General features: G+C 33.4%; 1 protein-coding gene and 2 long non-coding RNA genes across 3 annotated transcripts; 1 reads left to right on the top strand and 2 right to left on the bottom strand.

The window, feature by feature from the left end:
* Nucleotides 1-490: 490 nt before the first annotated feature.
* Nucleotides 491-1,441, bottom strand: LOC128186018 (uncharacterized). The gene is made up of 3 exons (XR_008243878.1): nucleotides 1,145-1,441; nucleotides 809-918; nucleotides 491-688 (listed from the first exon to the last, which is right to left on the bottom strand). It is a non-coding gene; the product is annotated as an uncharacterized LOC128186018 (long non-coding RNA).
* A 2,030-nt stretch (nucleotides 1,442-3,471) lies between these two features.
* On the top strand, nucleotides 3,472-5,375 carry LOC128184490 (uncharacterized). Its single transcript, XM_052853998.1, has one exon. The coding sequence runs from the start codon at nucleotides 3,509-3,511 to the stop codon at nucleotides 5,174-5,176; it is 1,668 nt and encodes a 555-aa protein (XP_052709958.1). The 5' UTR covers nucleotides 3,472-3,508; the 3' UTR covers nucleotides 5,177-5,375.
* Nucleotides 5,376-17,594: 12,219 nt separating this feature from the next.
* LOC128184738 (uncharacterized) lies at nucleotides 17,595-20,941 on the bottom strand. Its single transcript, XR_008243775.1, has 2 exons — nucleotides 20,810-20,941; nucleotides 17,595-20,212 (listed from the first exon to the last, which is right to left on the bottom strand). It is a non-coding gene; the product is annotated as an uncharacterized LOC128184738 (long non-coding RNA).
* Between the last annotated feature and the right edge of the window lie 2,343 nt (nucleotides 20,942-23,284).

Genomic DNA, 23,284 nt, shown 5'->3' with positions numbered 1-23,284 from the left:
AGAAACATTTTGTAAACATAGTTCTGTGGTTTCATTAATTTTTAAGGGTATCAATTTTCGTGGATAAAGTGAAAATCACAGTTTCAAGGATACGTAAATTCGTGACCAATGACCTTATCAATACAAAATATTAGTAGAAATTTCAGTTCAATGAATATTCAATTTCAAGGATAAACTTAACAACGAAATCAACGAAAATTGGTATTCAACGAATATTGATGAAACCACGTGCACAGTATGTTATCATTTTGGGAACGATTTTAAAATCATTTCATTTCCTTATGAAACTTTCTTTCTACTTTTAAAACCTAAGGTTTTTAATACAACAGTTTTAAATGCTTTATATAAAAGACATGAGCCTTAAACATTTTCAGACACAACAGAACAACCATCTTCGCTAGCCAAGGGTTTTCGGTCCACTTTGCTCCCCATAAATGGGGAGCAAAGTGGACCGAAAACCCTTGGCTAGCGAAGATGCAGAACAACATCATTTAAAATTTTCCAACTGTATTATCACAGAACTATACTTCACAAAATGAACGATATAAATCCACAGTGTAATCCATTGTCATTAGATATCAAGACTTCACAGCATCCCAGTAGTCACAGTTACACAATTGTCTGAAAAGTTTTCACACATTTCGATTGTGATAGTTGCAACAGATGTGTTTCACTGAATTTCTTAGCCCTGAAACAAAAAAACAAAACAAAATTAATGCATTTAGCAAGTTCAATCAACAACTGCATGTAGTTTATATAAAAAAAAATAAATACATGTATATAATGCTGGGGAAAAAATTTCAAATACCTATATGCTTGATACCCCATGAAAGTCATATCTTCGGCTAACATCAACACAATGAAACAAAACTTCTCACTCTGGAGTGGAACACTGTAGTCAAGCTCTGGGAGCAGCCCCTATTAAATGGAAAATATAATTGTATTCAAAAGTTGAAAACAACATGGTATTGGAGTTGTATATCGCTAGCATATGTACACATATATCGATATGTACACATATATCGCCAATTAAATAACACAAGAAGTATATAGATATGATATGGCTTAGCGCAAAGCCGTTAAATGTACATGTGCACACAACCCAAGTTATTATTCTGCATTGAAAGATAAAAAAAATACTTACATTTACCGAAAATATCCCCCATTCCAAATCCTTGCTCTTTATAAAATGGCGTGGGTATTTCAAAAATTCTGACCCAGTAAGATACCAAATAGCGCGGAAACTGTATAACTGGGATCGGCTGCTTTTACCCTGGCCATGGCATCCCGCTGTAATATTCAATTAACTCGCAGTAAACACATTGAAAGGGAAAACCCAATGCCCTGCACTCTAAGTATTTCATATATTTTCCATAGTTAGATGCATGTTTAATCAAACTCATGCTCTGTCTTTTTAATATTTAAATTTTAAAAAAAATACAACAAACAGTAATCTGTTTTTTTTAATAATGATATTTAATATACAGTGTTCTAAAATGTAATTATTGCTTAACTTTTATTTTGTGCGTAGCATGCATAACTGAGGTATGCCAATCTTAAGCATTTAAAAGAGAAAAAAACAATTCGATTATTTAGATGTTTTAGAAACGTTCTTCAAACAGTGCCAGGTAATGTTTTTATTATGCTGTCTAATAACATTTTCATTTTGTATTATAAGCAGTTTTCTGACGATAAAGAAATATGCATTTGAAATACCAATACAATGAAAGCAATTTTGGTCAGGCGTTTCTAATTGACAGTGTTATAAAAATCACAAATAAAACATTTTTATAACATATTCTAGAAATGTTTTTATGCTAAATAACCATAACATTTTTAATAATGTTTTTACAACGTTGTCAAAACTAAACGGAAATGTTTTTAAAATGTTGTATTGATAATGTTTTCTTATAACACCCTTTCAACAAAAATAAAATGTTTTTAAAACGTTCTAAAAATGTTTTTATGAAAACGTTCTTGGAAATCAACCTTACAACCAGAATAAAATGTTATGAAAACGTTTTGTGCTACCTGGGTATCTCTATATATCAGATCCCCTTTTTTATATTTTTTATTTGAAGCCTAAGGAAAAGTAACACATCTTATTGTCAATTAATTAGCACCTGAATAAAGCCATTGTAAACTTAATGATAGTTATTATTTTGGAGCCGCAAATCCACCCGACGACAAAGAGTTGCATGCACACCTTTTAATACTATAAAATTGTAACAAAAGGAATATATCAATTTTATTTGTTTCTCCAACAAAGATTTTAACATATGCAAAGAATCAGAAATATTTTTTTTTTAAATACAAGTAAATACCGATTTTATTAACATTTTTGCAAGGTATGTTGCACCATATTTTACTGCAAAGCTATGGACGTGATGATTCATAAGCAAAAAAAAAGGTAAAAATCAGTGATAATTTTAATTGTGAAAAATGTTTTGTGCTCTAGATTTAATGTTAACATCATTGTTTGTATTTGTTGGTGGTACGAACTTTTACATTTTTGTTGGTGCGATTATTTCTAAACCATCGATTGAACTCGCTGGATGAGTGTGACCATTTTTAGGCTATACTTTTTTAAATATTTAATGAAAAATGTTCAAATTTTAAAGCTATTTTTTGGGGGATTATTTCTTCACTGAATTTTAGTTTATGGCCAAAAATATCATATGTCACAAACTTTAAGGTAAATCTGATGCTTAATTTGTTGACCATGCACGGTTACCTTTCTGCCTTAAATTGTTTCATTACTTTTAGGCCTATTTTCTCGTCAATAGTGATCATTTGAAAAAATGTCCCTCAAAACCAACAGTATGTGATTATATCATTGTAAAAAGGAATGCAGGATTTTATTAAATAGTTATAAATTTAAAATAAATGACAGTTTCTTCAAAATGATATCGAAAGTAGAAAAATGTACGATGAAACGTTTTTACCTCTTGTACAAATTATTTGTATATATATATATATATATATATATATATATATATATATATATATATATATATATATATATATATATATATATATATATATATGTTGACATGGATATAAATATAAATCCAATTAAATGTTTTTAAATGATTTAATACTAATTTCTATCACCCAACTTGCTAATAAAAAAGAAATATTTTGGAATAAAACTTGTGTTATTTCTTATTGCTAAATAAGTTAAATCCTTCTCTAAGGTGCATATAGAATTCTTGTCGGTGGGCAATGGTTTTTTCTCGGGGTGTCAATTTCAGCTGTTACCCCCAAACAAGCAATATTTTTATAATGTTGTTTGATACTGAGTTTTATAAAATGTTCTTACATTTTCGTTATTACGGTATTAATAGATGAGAAATAGGTCTTAAAAGGGTGAAAAGGGCTTACAACCGTGGGGGGTCTATACGTGGGGAGGGTCACAGTGGAACGGAGGTCGGTCCTGTCCTCAAGCACCTGTGAACAAGTAACATAAATTTTACTCTTGATATTATGCTATATCTTAACAGGTAATATGGCAGGTGTGTTAGACCACGAAGAAGTTCAAGTACAGAGTGTAATGCCATGCGACACCTGCGAAAATGCAGCAGAACACCTTTGCAAGACATGCCACGATAAGCTTTGCAGCAGATGCAAGGGCATTCACACAAAAAGTAAATCTTCATTTGACCACGAGGTAACTTTGCTAACATTTGAGTCCTTGTCACTATTGAACGAAGTGCCTTCTGTACAAGTCTGTAGGTCACATCCAGGTTTTCGCACTAACGTCTGCTGCAAAGAATGCGAGATTCCAATTTGTGAAAAATGTTTAGTCTTTGAGCACAATGGCCATAAGGTGATATTGACCGAAGAGCTTTATATTCAAAAGAAAAAGAAACTCGACCAAAAGTTCGAATTTCTGCAATCAGAATTACCAAAACATCAAAGTTATTTAGATGAACTAATAAAGGATGAAACGATAAATGAAAAACAATGTGAAACCCTTGAAACTCAAATTGTCGCTCATTTTAAGGAGACTCGCTTAAAACTTGAGTTGGAGGAAAAATGTCTCTTACAAACTGCTAAATCAAAACAGAAACAGGAACAATGCAGAATTCAAATTCAGAAGAAACATGTTTCAGAATGCATGTCCAAAGTGCAATCATTTATTTCAAAGTATCAAAATGAAATTGCGTCGGAAAGACATGCATTCATTTTGTATGCAGACGTCCCAGAAGAATCACATGATTCCGAGGCGTTTCAGCGTTCTCCATTCCCGCACGCACTGCAATTCATTAAAGGGACAGTGGATGATGAGCTCTTTATACAGTTGTCGGGTAAAATAACTTTAGATACTTTAAATACAGCAGGCACTCATCTTATTCATAACATGATGGAATTAGAGGTGTTCCGAGTTGGACAAGGATCTGTACAGTCGCTAACGTACGACATAAATGATGACGCATTTTGGGTATTTTCTGAAGGCGAGACGTCTTTTAAAAAGTACAATCGGTCGGGTATTGTTATCTTTGAAGTGACAACAGAGGTTGCCCAGCTAAGAAATCAACCGATTTGTCTAGCTGATGGAAGTGTTCTGTTTAGAAAAAAGAGATGCCTTTTGACCAAGTTAAACAAAAACGGAGAGGAAACCGTTTTCTTAGATTTTGATGCTGCTTATCCAATTTGCATGTACTGTCCCGAAGAAAACACAGGGGTCGTGATCGGAATCATTAATTCGGAACTTACGGAGGGAAAACTATCAAAATATGACAAACATGGTCACTGTACCAATGAAATAAAAAATTCTTTATTGTTTAAGAACTTAGTGTCAAGAAACACAAAATGTCGTGCAACTTATTACATTGCGGAAAATATAAATGGAGACATCTGTATTTCTCACAAAGATGTAGATGTATTCGACAAAAAAGGAAACTTTCGTTTTTCTTACTATGGTCACAGGAATACAAATCTCGAATTTCAGCCAAGAGGTATTTGTACTGATACACTAGGACACATCGTGGTGGCGGACGCAGGGAATCATTCTGTACATGTATTGGATGGTAATGGTAATCTTCAGAAACTGTATGACGTTTCATCGAAAGAAAACGACTTTCAGCCAATCACGCTGACAGTTGATGCCAATTACTCCCTTTGTATTGGATGCTCGGATGGAAAAATAAGAATCTTTAAATATATTGAATAAAAGGATAACATGCTGTAAGGAAAACACTTACATGTATTTGTTGTTTTGATCTTGAACTTGAGAACAATGTGTTGTAGCAATTATTGCAAGTATAAAGCATTTTGAAGCTTGAAAGAACTGAGTTACTTGTACATTTATGTATTCAAATATACAATGTATTTTCCTTTAAGAAAATTAAATGCTAGCCAAGGATGCTTCTAGACAAGCGAAAGTCTTTTTGCTTTTTCCATAGCTTTATAAGTAAAAAAATTGACACCTTCCCACCCCCCTAATTTTGGCCAACCCTACCTCGGGGAGTTATGATTTGAACAAACTCCACCCGAGGATACTACTACACAAATTTCAGCTTTTAACAGTCCTTAAGATTTTTAAAAAAACAACTTTTCAACCATTCTTATTTATCTCCCCTTAAAACATGGTGTGGTCCCTTATTTCAACCAGTCTGAATACCTTATGTGTGCCATGTTTGGTTTAAAAGCCGAAGGATTATTCTTGGACTAATTTTATCAACGATTTGATTATGAACCAACTGTAGGCCCAAGCACGTAGCATGGGGGAGGGGAGGAGGAGCGGGGATGGCTGGCGGGGCCTGTCCCTCCAGCTTTATAAAGGACCATGTTAAAACTTGAATTCAAAATAAGGAAATTTTCCTTATTTTGAATTCAAGTTTTAACATGGTGCTTTATAAAGCTGGAGGGACAGGCCCCGCCAGCCATCGGCGGGGCCTGTCCCTCCAGCTTTATAAAGGACCATGTTAAAACTTGAATTCAAAATAAGGAAATTTTCCTTATTTTGAATTCAAGTTTTAACATGGTGCTTTATAAAGCTGGAGGGACAGGCCCCGCCAGCCATCCCAAATGACCAATGAAATTGAAGTTGCAGGCATACTACCCTAACACCCCCCCCCCCCCCCCCATTTACGATATTGGGAAATTGCCACCCCCTTTTTATTTTTGGTTATTATATCACACTCTGGTTTTCACCGTCGTGATGTTTGGGGAATAGCTCAGCAGATTTTGTGGCTATGTGAGGAACTCACGTTCACAATACCTGAGGAATCAAAATCAAAATCCGTAGAAATTAATGAAAAGATGTTTATTTCGATGAGCCGCAATTGGAAAGTGATATAATGAAAATGAATGAAATACACAAATAATAAAAGCATGTTATAAAATCGAAGAGATAACAAAAGTTCGGAAACACAATAAACAGATAAACAATATATAGACATATAAAAAAATCAAAACAAGATCAAGCACACGGCTTACCTAAAAAATGTTTCCTTTGTAATAACATGATGGATCGAAAATGAATTATCGAAAAAACAAAATAAGTACTTAAGATTTTGACATGTTTTAGAATTTAGCGGATAAAATTTCTATTTTCGTTTTGTAAACGTTAACTTGTTTATCTCTTAGCACAGAAGAGTTCTTTTAATTTAGCGCGGTAAAATTTAAAGTTGAAATATGAAACTAATTAATATATTAAGGATAACGAATTACTTACGTTATTTAGTTCAATAACAAAATTAATACTAGAAAACTGACCAGTCAGGAAGGGCCCCGCTATGACAATTAATATAGAGAAGTGAAAAAAAATTTGAATTCCATCCTCTTTATATTAACAATGATGAAAAATAAATGCCCGGCAGAAGATGTAAAGAACTGGAATATATAGGATCTCGTGATTTGTAGTTGGATATGATTTTCATCCAACAATTAAAGTGTTTTTTTCTTGAGCCTTAGTGAGGGGATAAAACACACAAGTTGGATAAAAATCATATTATACTACAAATCATGAGATTCTATTTATCCCATATTTTATACACCGCAATCAATGTTTACACTGTTTATAAAACTCTACATTATTTTACTTCATTATGCCTAGGCAAATCCCATTGTAAAGTCACAACTGTGGGATATCAAAAAAATATCCAATGAGTCATATCCACGGGATAAAGTGGGTTAACATGGGATGAAATAAAATTTGTTAAAAAAACAAAGAATTGATACCAATGCAATGATACCTAGGCTTTGCCTCTATTCAATAAAATTATTATAAATCATTGTGTACGGTATTTTAACCAAAATAAAATATGAATATTATATTTTAAATCCATATTTCAAAAAATGTACACAATACTACACATCATTCAAAATTGACCTTAACTTCAAAACAAAGTTCATTTGCAGACACAGGCAGTGCAGTAATTAATCTCAATGTGACAGATAAAGATAAAGCTTAGGATTTTCTTCCTGTGGAAGGTTAATTAATCCCAAAGGAAAAATATTGCACAGCCTTCCATGTATACAATGGTAACATTCTCAGCAGTTATCTCTCTTTGCCCATTCATTCTCAGCAGTTATCTCTCTTTGCCCATTTTTCTTGTGCATAGTTAGGAATCTACCCCACTACCCCAGCTCCAAACCAGAAGACATAGAGAACCAAACATAGCATCAAAATATGTATTTCTGCCTACTGAACTACCATACCAAATTTGAACTTGATTGGGCAACCATAAAAAAAGTTATTAGAAAAAAACAGGAAATTTGTGGACAGAAGAGTGACAGACGGACGGACGGACAGAAGGACGGACGGACAGAGTGATTACTATAGGGCACCCGCAAATTCTTGCGGGGCCCTAATAAGTTGAACAGAATCTTTATAGTTAGGTTTGATAATTTAAGAATTGTCATGATTTATTAATCAAATTCCTTTACAAGTAAATAATTAAAAAAACTTTTCAAAATAGTCTTAAAATAAGATTTCCTAAATAATAAATATTATTAAAAAGTACTTAGAAATAATTTTGAGCTTACCTGAGGAATCAAAATCAAAATCCGTAGAAATTAATGAAAAGATGTTTATTTCGATGAGCCGCAATTGCAAAGTGATTTCGTAAAAATCACTTACCAACGCGGTCACTCTACGGACTTGAAATTGACCAATCAGGTAACTCATTTTAAAAAAAGGTTAACGCCCAATTTCGGCAAAATTTCTTTGATGCTTGACACTGTTAACTAAGCCAAAAAGGTGTTACAACAATTACTCGCATTTCCGCAAAGAAGACCTGTAACAAAGACAGGATTAACTTGAAGCCGAAACAAAATAAATAAGTTTATCCACGTGGAATTTCGAAGTGTCAAGCTAATGCGCCAAAGAATTTATTTCCAAAGAAACCGAAAAACGAAATGTTTACATTACTACCCAACAGCCTGTCAAAAATTCTTTAATGTAAAATGACATTCTATGTGTTACATAAGATGTGCTAGTAAACCTTGGGAGTGAAAATTAGTCTAAATAAGATTTATGTAAGAATACCATTTTAAGTTAAAAGAATGTATAAGATATTTCATCGCACTAAACAAAATAAATTAATTAAACTAATTTCAATTATTAAATTTTGATACGTAATTAAAGGTCATAAACGCACGAATTTCTATTTCAAATAACAACATTTTTCAATTAATTGAACAGTGAAATATCATGAATTGCTGATTCATGTTACTTATAACTGTTACATTAAAAGTTTAAAATTTATCAATTTAAACTTAACTATAACAGTTTTAAAACTGTTATAGTTAAGTTTAAATTGATAAATTTTAAACTTTTAATGTAACAATTATACCCGCACTTTCAAAAGAAAGTTCGGATATATTGTTGTTACCCTGTTCCGTCCGTCCGTCTGTCTGTCCATCCGTCTGTCCGTCCGTCCGTCTGTCACGTTTTACTTTCTCAAACTGATCTTACATCTTATAAACCAGCAAACTCAACTCTTGGAGTTTGATTTGGGGTATCATGTTGTTTTGTAAAAAGGTTTTAAAAATTCTCTGTTAGTCCTGGGGGTCAAATAATTGGTAAAAAATGACATTTTTTCACACAAAAAACTTCTTCCTCGAACTCCTCCTACATTTTCAACAGTAGACAAGTCATCTCTTGGAATATGTTTTAGGGTATCCTATAGATGCGCAATAAGGTTTCGGAATTTTCATTTTTGTCCTTGGGGTCATTTAATGGCTGAAAAGTGACGGTTTTTTTGTTTTTTTTTTTTTTTTTTTACAAAAAACTGGTTTCAAAAACGTCATTTTATTTTGGCAGAGGTCAAATGATCTTCTAGAATATGATTGGGGGTGTCATATTGAAGTATGATCAGGTTCCAGAATTTTTCTTTTATTAAGAGGATCAGTGGGCAACAAAAAATGACGTTTTTTTGCAAAAAAAGTATGGTTCCCAGAACTCCTCTTACAACTTTTGGAGTAGCTACGTCATCTCTTAGGATATAATTTGGGCTGTCATATAGATGTGCAATAAGGTTTTAAAAAGTTAAATTTCATCCAGGGAGTCAAAAAGTAGCAGAAGTTGACGTTTATCACTAAAAAAAACCATAGATCCAAGAGCTCCTTTTATGATTTAATGGATAGACACATCATATCTTGGGATATGATAGGGACTGTTCTATATATGTGCAGTAAGGTTTTAAAAATTTAAATTTCATCCAGGGAGTCAAAAAGTAGCAGAAAATTGACGTTTATCACTTCAAAAAAACAGATCCTAGAACTCCTTTTATGATTTAATTGATAGACACATCATATCTTGGGATATGATAGAAACTGTTCCATAGATGTGCATTACAATTAAATTTAACCTTGAGGCCCATTACCTACATACCTTTTGATGCCCTTTAAGGATCAAGAATACATATGGTTAAGGGGTGGGGATCTCAACCGTTTTCGAGATATTCGTGCACTTCCTGTTTGAGGGGGGTCATTGACCACCCCGGGGCCCATGACCTACATACCGTTTAATGCCCCTTAACACAAGAAACAAGAATATATATGGTTTAAGGGTGGGGATCTCAACTGGTTTGAAGATATTAAGGGATTTGCTGTTTGAGGGGGTCAGGACCACCCACAGGGCCCATGACCTACATAACATGTGATGCCCCTTGACATCAGAAACATGAATATATATGGTTTAGGGGTCATGATTATAACAGTTTCTTAGATATATGGTAATTTCAAATTCCTGGGGGTGGGGATGACCCCAGGAGTAAGATCTAATAAACCCTATATATTGCCAGTAACAGTCAATATATGATTATGAAAACCCTATATTATTATCTTTGTCCGTTTTCAAGTTACCATTTACAATAGAGTCTACGATTCTTCCTACAAGCCTACAAGGTTCAATGTTAGACACCCCCCCCCCCCCCCCCGGAAAGTGGTTGTCTAACCTCAAATGAGTAAAATCAAACCAGGGTGCACAACTAAATATGCAGGCCTATCATATCCTAGAGTTTTATACAATTCTGTTTAGCCATCTCTGAGAAACAAGTTCAGAGCGGGAAAGAAGAAAAAGAAGAAGACGAAGAATAATTATACATGTATTAAGAACCGTACAAAAACAATAAGTCTCCAAATTTCATTCGGGAGACTTAATAATAAAGATTAAATAGAGATAGGATCATCAAACATCAATAATTTAAAGATAATTGACAATTTCTGATTCTAAGGGGGTCATGACTTACATGCCATAATGATCTGATGCGACATGACCTAAGGAGGAATAATATCTTAGGATTAAGGTGGGGATCTCAATGGTTTTTATGATATTTGTTAATTTCAGGAAGAGCACTTGGGATCATGACCTACATACCATCTGAAATGTCTTGAACAAAGAAACAATAATATAATATGTACATGATATATGATTCAATTTAAGAACCCAGATATAGATCAATCATCTATGTTTTGTAATACTTCCTATGTATATATATACATGTATTAGTTTGTGTTTTGTTCTATACTATTCATGTTCATGACTGTAGTATGGCTTAGTCTTATTTTAAATTACATTAAAATATTGTCAAATATATGACTTCGAACCCCCACCCCCAAACAAACTCAAATATAAACTATTCCCCCCCCCCCCCCCTTAATTGTCGAATGATCTATTAAAATCAAAATATAATTTGGGTGTCTAAAAACTTTTATAAACTAGTAAAAAATGTTATTCTTAAAAAAATTACATTACACCTTGCATAATTGACAAATGATCTATTGAGATATGATCAGAGGTCATATTTCTACCTTGGGATCAATAACTAGTATTCATTGACAAGTTAAAATTAATAACAATAAATGATTCAAATTATAAATGTTTATACTCCACATTCACACCCCCCCCCTCCCCCAATCTAATCTGGTTCTAAAGATTCAGTCTTCTTAATACATTCTTACATGTGTACAGTAGCAAATTTTAAATCATTTCCTGATTGCTTTTTCTCTCCTGATGCACATTAACATTTTGGAAATTGCTTAATTCAATTTTTCAGATTTATAAACAAAATGTTTTATTACCTAATCAAAGGGATTTTGTTGTTTTATTACAAATTAAATATTTGCGTCTATTTTGAACTGCCGGTCAATAGACTGCGATCTATTAGACCGCCGGTCAATAGACTGCGATCTATTGGACCGCCGGTCAATAGACTGCGATCTATTGGACCGGCAACGTATTTCAGAACGCGGTTATGTTAATGTTACATTCTTTCGATAGTTCTCAGGGAATGAATATTCCTTTACATAGACGCTGTTTTTAGTACTTGGTGAAACCAAATTCAATATTATCAAAATAGAGTATCAAATAATCAACAGTTTTAAAGCCTCATATAAGGTAACAGACTATTTAAAATCTAATGGGTTGAAGACTCCCCCTTCTTTGTGTGAACTAATATTAAATTGAGATGTTGTAATGCATGTAACAGGTTTTGTGCATGTAAAAGATGAAAAAAAAATCTTAGTATATTACATAATGGCACGAAAACCATCTGCAATATGCAAATTGTAAACCCCGAACACTAAAAAAGGAATTAGGTAATAAAACAATTATTTAATGCTTGAACAGTCAATAGACCAGAATTTTTTCCCTTGGTACAGGGAACAGCTCAGTATGATCTATTGCCCTCGGCCGTTGGCCTCGGGCAATAGATCATACTGAGCTGTTCCCTGCACCTCGGGAAAAATATTCTGGTCTATTGACTGCTCAAGCATTAAATAATTGTATAATATGCATGTGTATTCGCCTATTTGGGGGCAATTGTAAAGTCTCCAAAACAAAGCTGTGTCATCATTAGGCTAGGAATTACCCACATGGATCAAAGTACACGACATATGAATAAGATAAAATACTTTATTATTTCTAGTTCTAGAATGTCAGAGTGTCTCCATGGGGGCATAATCTATATACAATTTTACGTGCAATGACACAAAGAGCAAGAATAAATTATATGGTTTAGGGATGAGGATCTCAAATCTCAGAAGTTAACAAAATTAATATACAGTATATCATCATTTCCTATTTCATAAAGGCGGGGGGGGGGGGGGGGGGGGGGGTGTTAAAGACAACACCTGGTGGTCATTAATGTACTTTACACCATATGATGCATCATAACATTACAAGATATTTTGTATTTTCCTGTTTCGTGGGGTCAGAACAGTCCCATAAGGTCATGACCTACATAGTATTTGATGCATTATAATACATTAAGAAAGAAATACTCCTTCCTTCCTATTATAACTCATATAAAAATGATAAGTGTCTACACTTACTTACATGTAATACACAAATTTAATATGAAATTATTTATACAGGGTCAATATGGGGTCAACTCAATAGTGCAAGTCTGACATTTAAATGAAAAAAATAACTTTTGCAATTAAAATGACAGAAACTTTACAAATGCGGTAGGATAGGTAACGATGATAAGCTTATTTAAATATTAAAAGATGATGATACAGTATGCTGTCAAAGGGAGATCACATTTAGAAAGTGAAAGTAGAACTTATGTATGCTAGCTGGCATCTCATTATATTGTGCTACTGCTACTTCATGTATTATGCTTACCTATATTGGTCAACATCATAATGATAATCCAATTAAAACACAATAATGAATTCCTTTAGCTGATCTTAACTAATCCTTTTCTGCATATGGAAAACACATACATGTATGTATACACGTGAACCGGCCATCTAATCGAAGAGCTGGGTAAAACTAGTACCCGCTAATGAGACCTGCAGATCTGTGTTGTGTACGTAACTTCAGACAAAGATCAGTTATTTATAACTTGCATGTATTTTTATGACCTATTCTTCAAATCCACTTGCACTATTTTATTAGGAAAATAACAGCGTTAAGATGGTGCAGGACACCTGCATTTTGTGATGTAATAATTATATAGACCATTATACTTTCTATGACATGAAATGTTAAGTTATTGATTAACTGAAAATTCACAGCAAACAGTTCAACCCCAAATTGCACATAAAGTGCTGCTCATATTATCATATGGAAGGGATCTCATCCTTGCATGTGGCCTTCATTTTTAAATAAACTGGTACAAAACAGTGTTATTTAGGAGCAGACACTTAAGCTTGGTGCGGGTATTACTGTCTAATGACAGCATCTAGTTTTTGCTTGTCAATATATTTTGGATGAGGTTGGACCCCCCAACACATTTTCAAAAACAATGCTTTGCCCCTACGACCTACTTTGAATTGGACACGTCTTGAAATTCTAAGATTTATCAGCCGTAAATTAAAAAGGTTTAAGTTTATTGATTCTGAAAATTAAAGTATTAAAAAAAAAATATGGATAAAATAAGTATGGATTCAAAGTCAATCAATTGACAGTGTTTCTTGATTTTAAGCTTTTAATATAAAAAAAATTGTGTAGTACGATATGATTAAAAAAATGAAAAGGTCAGGCTGACACACTGGTACTTGTGGGTCAACATATCTTCAGGACCCGAGATGCATCAAATGACAAGACAATAAAAACGGGCAAAAAAAGAAAAATAAATAAAAATAAATCATGAAATGTCAACTTTAGTATAAACAATATTTTATTACAATAGAAAATATAATACAATACAGGACTGTTCAGCAGGTTAAGTTGAATTACAATAGGATTCTGAACCAAGTTATGAATCTTATACTAATCTGTTTCCTTAAGAATCAACTTAGTTGCGATTTGGACCACTTTTTAGTTCTAATGAAAAGCCATTGGGCCAAAGAAACCCTGTGATAAACTTAACAAAAAGTGTAAAAGGGTTTAAAAGATATGGAAAACATGTATATTCCAAAAAGTTTATCCACACCATACAAATTAAGCCACAGCATTAGAGTGAAGAGCTAAAATTGCATCAAAGAATCGCCAATACTGAGCAAAAGGTGAATGGGTATTCAGTGAGATCAAGTGCATGACCTGTTAGATTCTTAGAAAAAGCTTAACTTATTCAAACGTTAATGCATCACATACATCAATGGCCAAATGACAGAATGGGTTTATTATCTGATTACCTATTAAATTAACAGCAAAAAAATAAAATAAATAATTAAAAAATAAAATAGTGAAAAAGGATATCTTAATATATATCTTGATTTTAGAATTCAATAAAATTATCATAAATCATTGTGTACGGTATTTTAACCAAAACAAGAGGCCCATGGGCTACATCGCTCACCTAAGGAACAATAGGTATGATAAAGTCAGCTTAATGGAGTCATAATACAAACAATCTGGACAATGTACAATAATACATGTAGATCCTGTATAAATAAAATCCATTTTCCCCCCTGGATATTCTTATGTTTATAATCATTAGTCCCTTTTCTAACAGGATGATTTTGTAACGTGCAAGGGGGTCACTGCCTGTGATCCCCGCGGGCCCGTAAGGGAGAGAGACTGGGATAGCCCCGATTGCTGCCAATATTTACAAGAGCAGACTTTAATCACCGCTCCTGCACATATATAGGGACTCAACGTTACGCAGGCAGAGATGACCGCACACCTACGCAACTCAACATGTACCAACGTTTACGCAAGCAGGGAGTGCCGCACACTGCGCTAGAAAGGCCAGAACACCAGCAGGGATAACCACACACGAGTGCTCCGCCGCATCCACCACCATTACAAGCAGGGATGAACGCACTCTTGTATCAATGTGATACAGGGCAGGGATGAGCACATACTCTGTATCGTAGGTTAGAAAACACAAAATTAGATAGAGCAGGGATGTCCACATACTCAATCTGTCCCAACCTGTTCAAGTTTAACCCCAAACAGTCACTCAATGTAACTCAATACACACTGTCCCTATATATGTGCCGGCCTAAAATAATTCATAGTATCTAAAAATTGGAAATCAAAAATAAACAAACTAATCCGTCCTAACCCAAAAATACTTATGCAGAACAACTTATATACATTGAATATTTATTATTGTATAAAAATAATCATCACAATAATTGGATAACAGTGGATGCATTAATTAAAATAATCAAGAATCAATAAATCAAGGGCAATAACTCAATACAGTAATACAAAAAGATTCTAATGAAAAAATAGCTGCCTGCTTCAATTTTATAGTCATATCACATGTTGAGTATTGCAGTTCTCAAAAAGATCCTTTACAATTGTTTATATATGGGATATTTAGCTACATCAAACTCTGAACCTTCTTGTGAGGCCAAAGAATTGTCCTGGAGCCAAAGTCTTAAAAATTACAAAGAATCATCTTGCTGATTAGTTTCTGAGAAGAAGATTCTTAAAGATTTACTCTATATATTCCTATGTAAAACTTTAACACCCCCCCACCCCAAGTGGCCTCACCTTACCCCCAGGGATCATGATTTTCACCACTTTGAATCTACACTACCTGAGGATGCTTCCACACAAGTTTCAGCTTTCCTGGCTGATTAGTTTCTGAGAAGAAGATTTTTAAAGATTTACTCTATATATTCCTATGTAAAACTTCGACCCCCCCATTGTGGCCCTACCCTACACCCGGCTGTCATGATTTTCACAACTTTGAATCTACACTACCTGATGATGCTTTCACACAAGTTTCAGCTTTCCTGGCTGATTAGTTTCTGAGTAGAAGATTTTTAAAGATTTACTCTATATATTCCTTTGTAAAACTTCGACCCCCCATTGTGGCCCCACCCTACCCCCGGGGATCATGATTTTCACAATTTTGAATCTACACTATCTGAGGATGCTTCCACACAAGTGTCAGCTTTCCTTGCCGATTAGTTTTTGAGAAGAAGATTTTTAAAGATTTACTCTATATATTCATATGTTAAAATTCGACCCCCCATTGTGGCCCAACCCTACCCCCGGGGGTCATGATTTTCACAATTTAGTATCTACACTACCTGAGGATGCTTCCACACAAGTTTCAGCTTTCCTGGTCTTATGGTTCATGAGAAGAATATTTTTGAAAATTTCTCGAAAATTTTCATAAATTCCTAATTATCTCCCTTTGCAAAATTTCACTTTGCAAAATTTTCACTACTTTGAATCACCTTAGGCTAAGGATGCTTTGTGCCAAGTTTGGTTGAAATTGGCCCAGTGGTTCTTGAGAAGATGTTGAAAATATGAAAAGTTTACAGACAGACGGACGACAGACAAAATGTGATCAGAATAGCTCACTTGAGCTTTCAGCTCAGATGAGCTAATAAAGTATGAATATTATATTTTAAATCCATATTTCAAAGAATGTATACAATACTACACATCATTCAAAATTGACATTAACTTCAAAACAAAGTTCATTTGCAGGCACAGGCAGTGCAGTAATTAATCTCAATGTGACAGATAAAGATAAAGCTTAGGATTTTCTTCCTGTGGAAGGTTAATTAATCCCAAAGGACAAATATTGCACAGCCTTCCAAGTATACAATCTTTATGGTAACATTCTCAGCAGTTATCTCTCTTTGCCCATTCATTCTTATGCATAGTAAAGGAATCTACCCCACCACCCCAGCTCCAAACCAGAAGACATAGAGAACCAAGCATCAAAATATGTATTTCTGCCTACTGAACTACCATACCAAATTTGAACTTGATTGGGCAACCATAAAAAAAGTTATTAGAAAAAAACAGAAAATTTGTGGACGGAAGAGTGACAGACGGAAGGACAGGCAGAGTGATTACTATAGGGCACCCGCAAATCCTTGCGGGGCCCTAATTATATAAAAAAAAAAACAAGACTTTACAATAACTATTATAATAGACAGAGAGAGTGATTACTATAGGGCACCCGCAAATCCTTGCGGGGCCCTAATTATATAAAAAAAAACCCAAGACTTTACAATAACTATTACATGTATAATACGTACAAAAAGATGAAAATAATCACAAAGTTTGACGGAGATGGAGAATGGGCATATATCACAGATAAAAACTCTTTATACTTTGTTAACAAATAGAACTCAGAGACTTTAGTCACACGACTGAAAAGTGAAGACCTATCTGCATGAAATTCCAACTGCACAAACAGACTCAAGAACATGTACATCAATAACATCCTCTCAACACACTGTATAAAAAATAAAAAACAAACAAACATAAAAGCATTGTGGAATATGCATTATCAATCATACAATCTACAACCGACATATTTCTAACACAGAGGAATGATTGCATGGTTGTGAATTGTCATGGAGCAAACTTGTTGTGACTTACCCCCCCCCCCCCTTTCCAAAACAAAATATCAGATACATGTACATATCTTAATGTATTCCCATATAAATCTTTACAATAAGCAATTATATCAGATTAAAAGGGGGTGGGAAACACAGCCTAAATATGATAAATGGACATTCCAATCACATTTGAATACATTTTGCTTTGTCAATCAAATTTGAATGTTAATTTCTATTAAGATTAATTCTGAACAATAAGAAGTTATATATTTCATTAATAAAGGTAAAATCCTATGCCAATTTTTTTCCCCCATGGATTACTAACTAGAGGTATAATTTTTGAAACATGGTATTGTTATTCAAATAAGGGTATTTTCTCTCAAGTTTTATTCAATTTACATTGCATTTAGGTATTTCATTTTTTTTTTATGAAAAAGAGCAAAACCTGTTTTGGTTGCAAGTAAGACACTGTAGGTCGCGAATAAATGCATGATTTTAATATCTGATAAATTATGTTGAAATGTAAATAAGGCAATTTTTTTAATTCTAACCTGTAATACCTGTTTAAATTGTGAAAACTATGGAAATAGAAAAAATCATTGGTTCATATCATTCTAAAAAATCAATAAAAACTACTAAAAAGGTGTGTCTTACAGAAAAGGTATGATAGGCAATCAATTGAAACAAATTGCAATAAAAAAAGATTCAAAATGTACATCATTAAAGTAAATTAATTTGTGCATATTAAGAGTATTTGTATTCAAAAATTGAGGGAGGGGTGGATATTCTAGATAATATCTGCAAAATTTATCTACGAACAAAGACTACAGTAATAAAAATGGTTATCAACTCAGTTACAATTATGAATTTTTTTTGTTTGCGGAATAACTCTGATAAATGAAATTACTTAAATCACTAAATTGACATAACAAAATATAATATACATTTTGACAACAATAAAAAAATAATGCAATACACAAAATCATTCAAATTTAAAAAACAAGGATTTCATTGGTCATTTACTGCTACCATAATATAAAGTACAACTTCAATTATGAAATACACAAATTAAGTTCATGATGGAGATTAGAGATGGTCATATATCCCACACAAAATTTGGTTTACTTTGTTTACAATCAGATTTCAAGGCAGTAACACTTCTCATTAGTTTAGTCACTTACAGTGATTTAAGAATACTATCAAATATGGTAAAGATCTAATATATCTAAACTATAGGGACTCAAAATTATAAAAACAAACTCAAGAGCTTGTTCAACAACAAAACCATGTAAACATCACATACATTTAGGCACAACATCATAATAAAGGGAAGATCACCTAGCAATTAATATTAAATTTACCTAAGCATTGAACAAAGACTGATAAAATGGCAATGGGATCTCCCTTGTTTCAATCAAAATTATTTTAAATCAGAATAACTTTGACAAATTAAACTGAGACAACACAGTTGTGAATGTCAAAACTGAATCTGCCAGAAAACACAAACATATACATGACAAAATTAAATGCCTGCTAAAACACAATAACATAAATCATGTAAAAAGTGAACTTTTGCCAGAGTCAGGCCGACAACACAATAAACACAATTAAAATAGATACATAAAAATAAGAGCAGTAACATAATTTGTAAAACAACTTCTTTTAAAAAAAGAAATGAAAGACAAAGAAAAGGAAACTACAAGAATGTATCATTCTCAGTGTCGATGGCAAGATTTTCTAGGTCATCTATTTCCATTTTACTATTTTTTAAAGTATCATTGTCAGGTCCAGGTTCATCAGTGCTCTGAAAAGGTTGTGTGCCTCGAACATGTCGTTTGCTGCGAACATCGGTGTTGGGCAGTTGTCCAGGCGTAGAGTCTAAAATCACATCTGTGGTCTGTGGTCTTGAATACAACCGTTTGAAAGTACTGAACCACAATTTCCAAAAATCTCCCCAACTTACTTTATTTATACCCATTTGAATACAAATAGGAATTATAAGTATAATAAGTAAAAACACGATACAGGGACTTGCAAAAGAAATCCCAATGTAAATATAAAAAGAGTAATCTGTTTCCTGCATGATTTCTATTTTTGGAGGAGGAATTCCCCCATATATTTCAAAACATTGAAACAATTCATAGCTCTTGGTGGAAGAATAGTCATTACATGGTGTCAGATTAAAATCACCACATGGAGCATAGTTGCTTGGTTGCATTATAACTGTACCATCTCTCATAAAATTATACTCCAAACACTTCTTGACGGTCACTTTCATTTCACAAAAACAGCCTATACGGGTTTCGTTATGAAAGGGGCTAATAACATAGGTGGGATGGAGTTTACAGCCTTCAGAATGTGCACATTTCAGGTTTTTTGTTTGCTCTATAAACTCCCTTTCGTTCCTCGGAATAAATGTTACAATGTCCTTCAGTAAATATCCCCCAAGAAGTGGTGGTGAGGCTACAAAAGGAATGACATCAATCCACCAGATAAGAATAACTTTCCAACTGCAAGTGAAACACGCCATATTGTTGAAAGTTCTCTGTAAAAAAAGAAAAAAAATGATATTAAATAATAATAACTTTAATGAAATATAATGTACAGTGAATATATATATACTCATCACCTTTTGCAATTTTGCTTATTCATTATATATTTACATAAAACCAGAGACATAAATAACATTTTATTTATGTCTCTGATAAAACTTACAGTACGGCGTGCGACCAGAGGCCTGTTCAACAGAGCGAGTGCTCGCGAGCGCTAGCCAAAATTCCCTATACCCGCCACACAAATTTTGGCGAGCGATCGCGCCGAGTACCATTTCTCGCCAGTACATTGTGACGTCATTTTATCAACACATAAAATTATAGACGAAAAATGACTTCACAATGTACTGGCGAGAAATGGTACTCGGCGAGAACTGGTCGCATGAATAAATAAATTGTCAGCTTAAGGTTGAATATGGTACCTTTCTTATACCATGTATACTATAGATATTCTGTTAATTTTAAAAATGTCTTCCACTTTAGAAAGTTCTCTGATCTATAATATCTACGGTGCAACAAGTTTACTAACTTGTTTCTCTCCATTTGAAAATGTAGCGATTGATTTGGCTGAAATAAACACAAATACTTACATTTCCGTTATTTTCAAAGCAGTTCACACCTTTGGATTTTTAAAGGACAAATCAATGTATGCAGTCAAAACAATTACAATGATTTTCTTGATTCGAGCACCACGATAGTTCCTTCCGACCGGCGACCTTCACCTTTTCTAAATATACGTCATACGACGGTCCTACTATAAAACAGAAGTAGCTTTGGGAATATTATAAAATTTAAGGAAACAAAGGTAATAAAAGCCATTTTGATCTGTATATATTGAATAATTTTATTTTGTGTGAATAAAATCATAATATTAGATTTTATCATTTAAATAAAAATAAATGTTCAAAAAACATTACATACATGTACTTCACAAATTTCGATCCCGATGTATTAGTAATATAAAGAATACCGCACGCAACCCCAAACGCGAGGGAAGGGTGGGGGGTGCCAAAAAGTATGAGGGAATCGCCTTCAACCTATGGGGGTGTTGATTTTCTCCGCTTCGGAGACAGGAGAAGTTTAGGTCACAGCTTTTGTCATCTTTCTGAGTAAGGGTATATGTAAGCGGAGCGGATCAGATACTTTTGACTTGGAAAGAAGGCCTTTTGTACATATTTATAACAGGTATGTCAAATAAATCTATACCGCACGCAAGACAGCAAAAGTCAAACTTTATGTTGGTCTTTGATCCGAGTGCTTTATCAAATGGCAGATTCAAGGGGGGGGGGGGGTGCACCCGGCGCGTACCCCTTGAAATTGTCAAAATAAAGTTAAATAATATGGTGGCATATCTCTGCCCCTTGTGTGCAAGTTATTTTTCTATCAAATATGTTGACATGCAAGATAAATATGTTGACCTGCAATATAGTTATGTCAACATGCAGCATGACTATGTTGACATGCAAGAAAACTGCAATCAGATAAGAATTATACAAAATCTCAAAAAATCTAAAATATCACCCACCTGTTACATCCAAGACGCTAGATGCTACCTTTTTATGTCGACAAGCAACTTATTTATGTTAACATGCAAGATAAATATGCTGACATGCAACTTATTTATGACAACATTCAACTTATTTATGTCCACATGCAACTTATTTATGTCAACATGCAACTTACTTATATTGACATGCGAGATAAATATGTTGACATGCAACTTAGTTATGTTAACATGCGATATAAATATGTTGGCATGCAACTTATAAGTTGTATGTCAACTTAACTAAGTTGCATGCCGACATAAATATGTTGCATGTCGACATAAATATGTTGCATGTCAACATAAGTAAGTTGCATGTTGACATAAATAAGTTGCATGTGGACATAAATAAATTGAATGTTGTCATAAATAAGTTAATTGCATGTCAACATATTTATCTTGCATGTTAACATAACTAAGGTGACAACTTCTCGGGCCTTTCCGGCAAGCTCGGAAAAACACCTCGAATGTATTACCTAGGCGTCCATGACAACCCCCCTTTTTGTAAAACTTGAAATAAATAGAACACATTTTACGATCTGTAACAGTTGAGATGTGAGCTATACTTCATTAAAGTAAACGATATACACTAAAATAATATGTTTTACGGTGTGACCGTTGGGGCGAGCGCAGAAGGAGTCACACATCTGTCATCATTGTTAAATGCAACCCGTGGACTTAACCAAACCAAAAAACTTTGGCTTTGTCTCGAAAACTGTTACCACCGCAAGGAACCGGAAGATATCAAACTTTTATTCCAATGGTCCCTTCCTAGGTTTATACACTTAAACAAAAAACTACCACTGCATTAATAAAATGTTAAACAGACTTATTAAAATATTTTGATAAACACAAAGCCGTTTTTTTTTTTGTTTTTTTTTATCTCTTCTTTACCTTTTAATAATGATCATTAAAATCAATAAATTGTGTGTCTGTGTTATTTCTCATTTTGTTCCTTGTTGTTACTGGTGTTTTAATTTTCCTCTGTGACATCAATTTTGTTTTTAATCTTTTTAATTTTTGTACGCTATATAAGCGTTGTAGACATGTGCCCTCCCCCTTTTTTTAGTGTGTGATATCCAATATTATTGAAAGGTTTGACCACATATGCAACTAAAACAAATACATGTAGATATTTTAACAGTTTAATTTTTTTCTTTTATTTATTCATTACAAAATGACGTGGCTACACGTAGATCTAATAATGATTTTTTTTTTTTTTAGTACCTGTATGTATAAAACTTCCCTCTAAATCCTATTTACAATAAACTTATTTACAATAAACTAAGTAAAATTAAGAGAAAATGCACTCAAACATCATTCATTCGTGTACAGAGTACAGTAAGTCAGCGTCTACGTCCACATGTCTTCTTGATACTGTAAGAAAATTGTTAGTAATTAGTGAGCTGCATGCTGGTTGGGATTTTTACAACTGCTGCCTCTAACTTTTCAACTATAATAACTACTCTGTAATAAAACTAATTAAACATAAACAAGTCTCATGAATTACATTTGCTAATCA

This window comes from Crassostrea angulata, chromosome 5 (assembly GCF_025612915.1).
Source record: "Crassostrea angulata isolate pt1a10 chromosome 5, ASM2561291v2, whole genome shotgun sequence".
Taxonomy (NCBI): domain Eukaryota; kingdom Metazoa; phylum Mollusca; class Bivalvia; order Ostreida; family Ostreidae; genus Magallana; species Magallana angulata.
Note: the sequence above shows the minus strand (reverse complement) of the source record. Positions and strands in the feature narration are given on the sequence as shown.

What these genes read in the sequence shown, in the direction of transcription:
- LOC128184490 (XM_052853998.1), top strand. Translation starts at nt 3,509, where the DNA reads ATGGCAGGTGTGTTAGACCACGAAGAAGTTCAAGTACAGAGTGTAATG.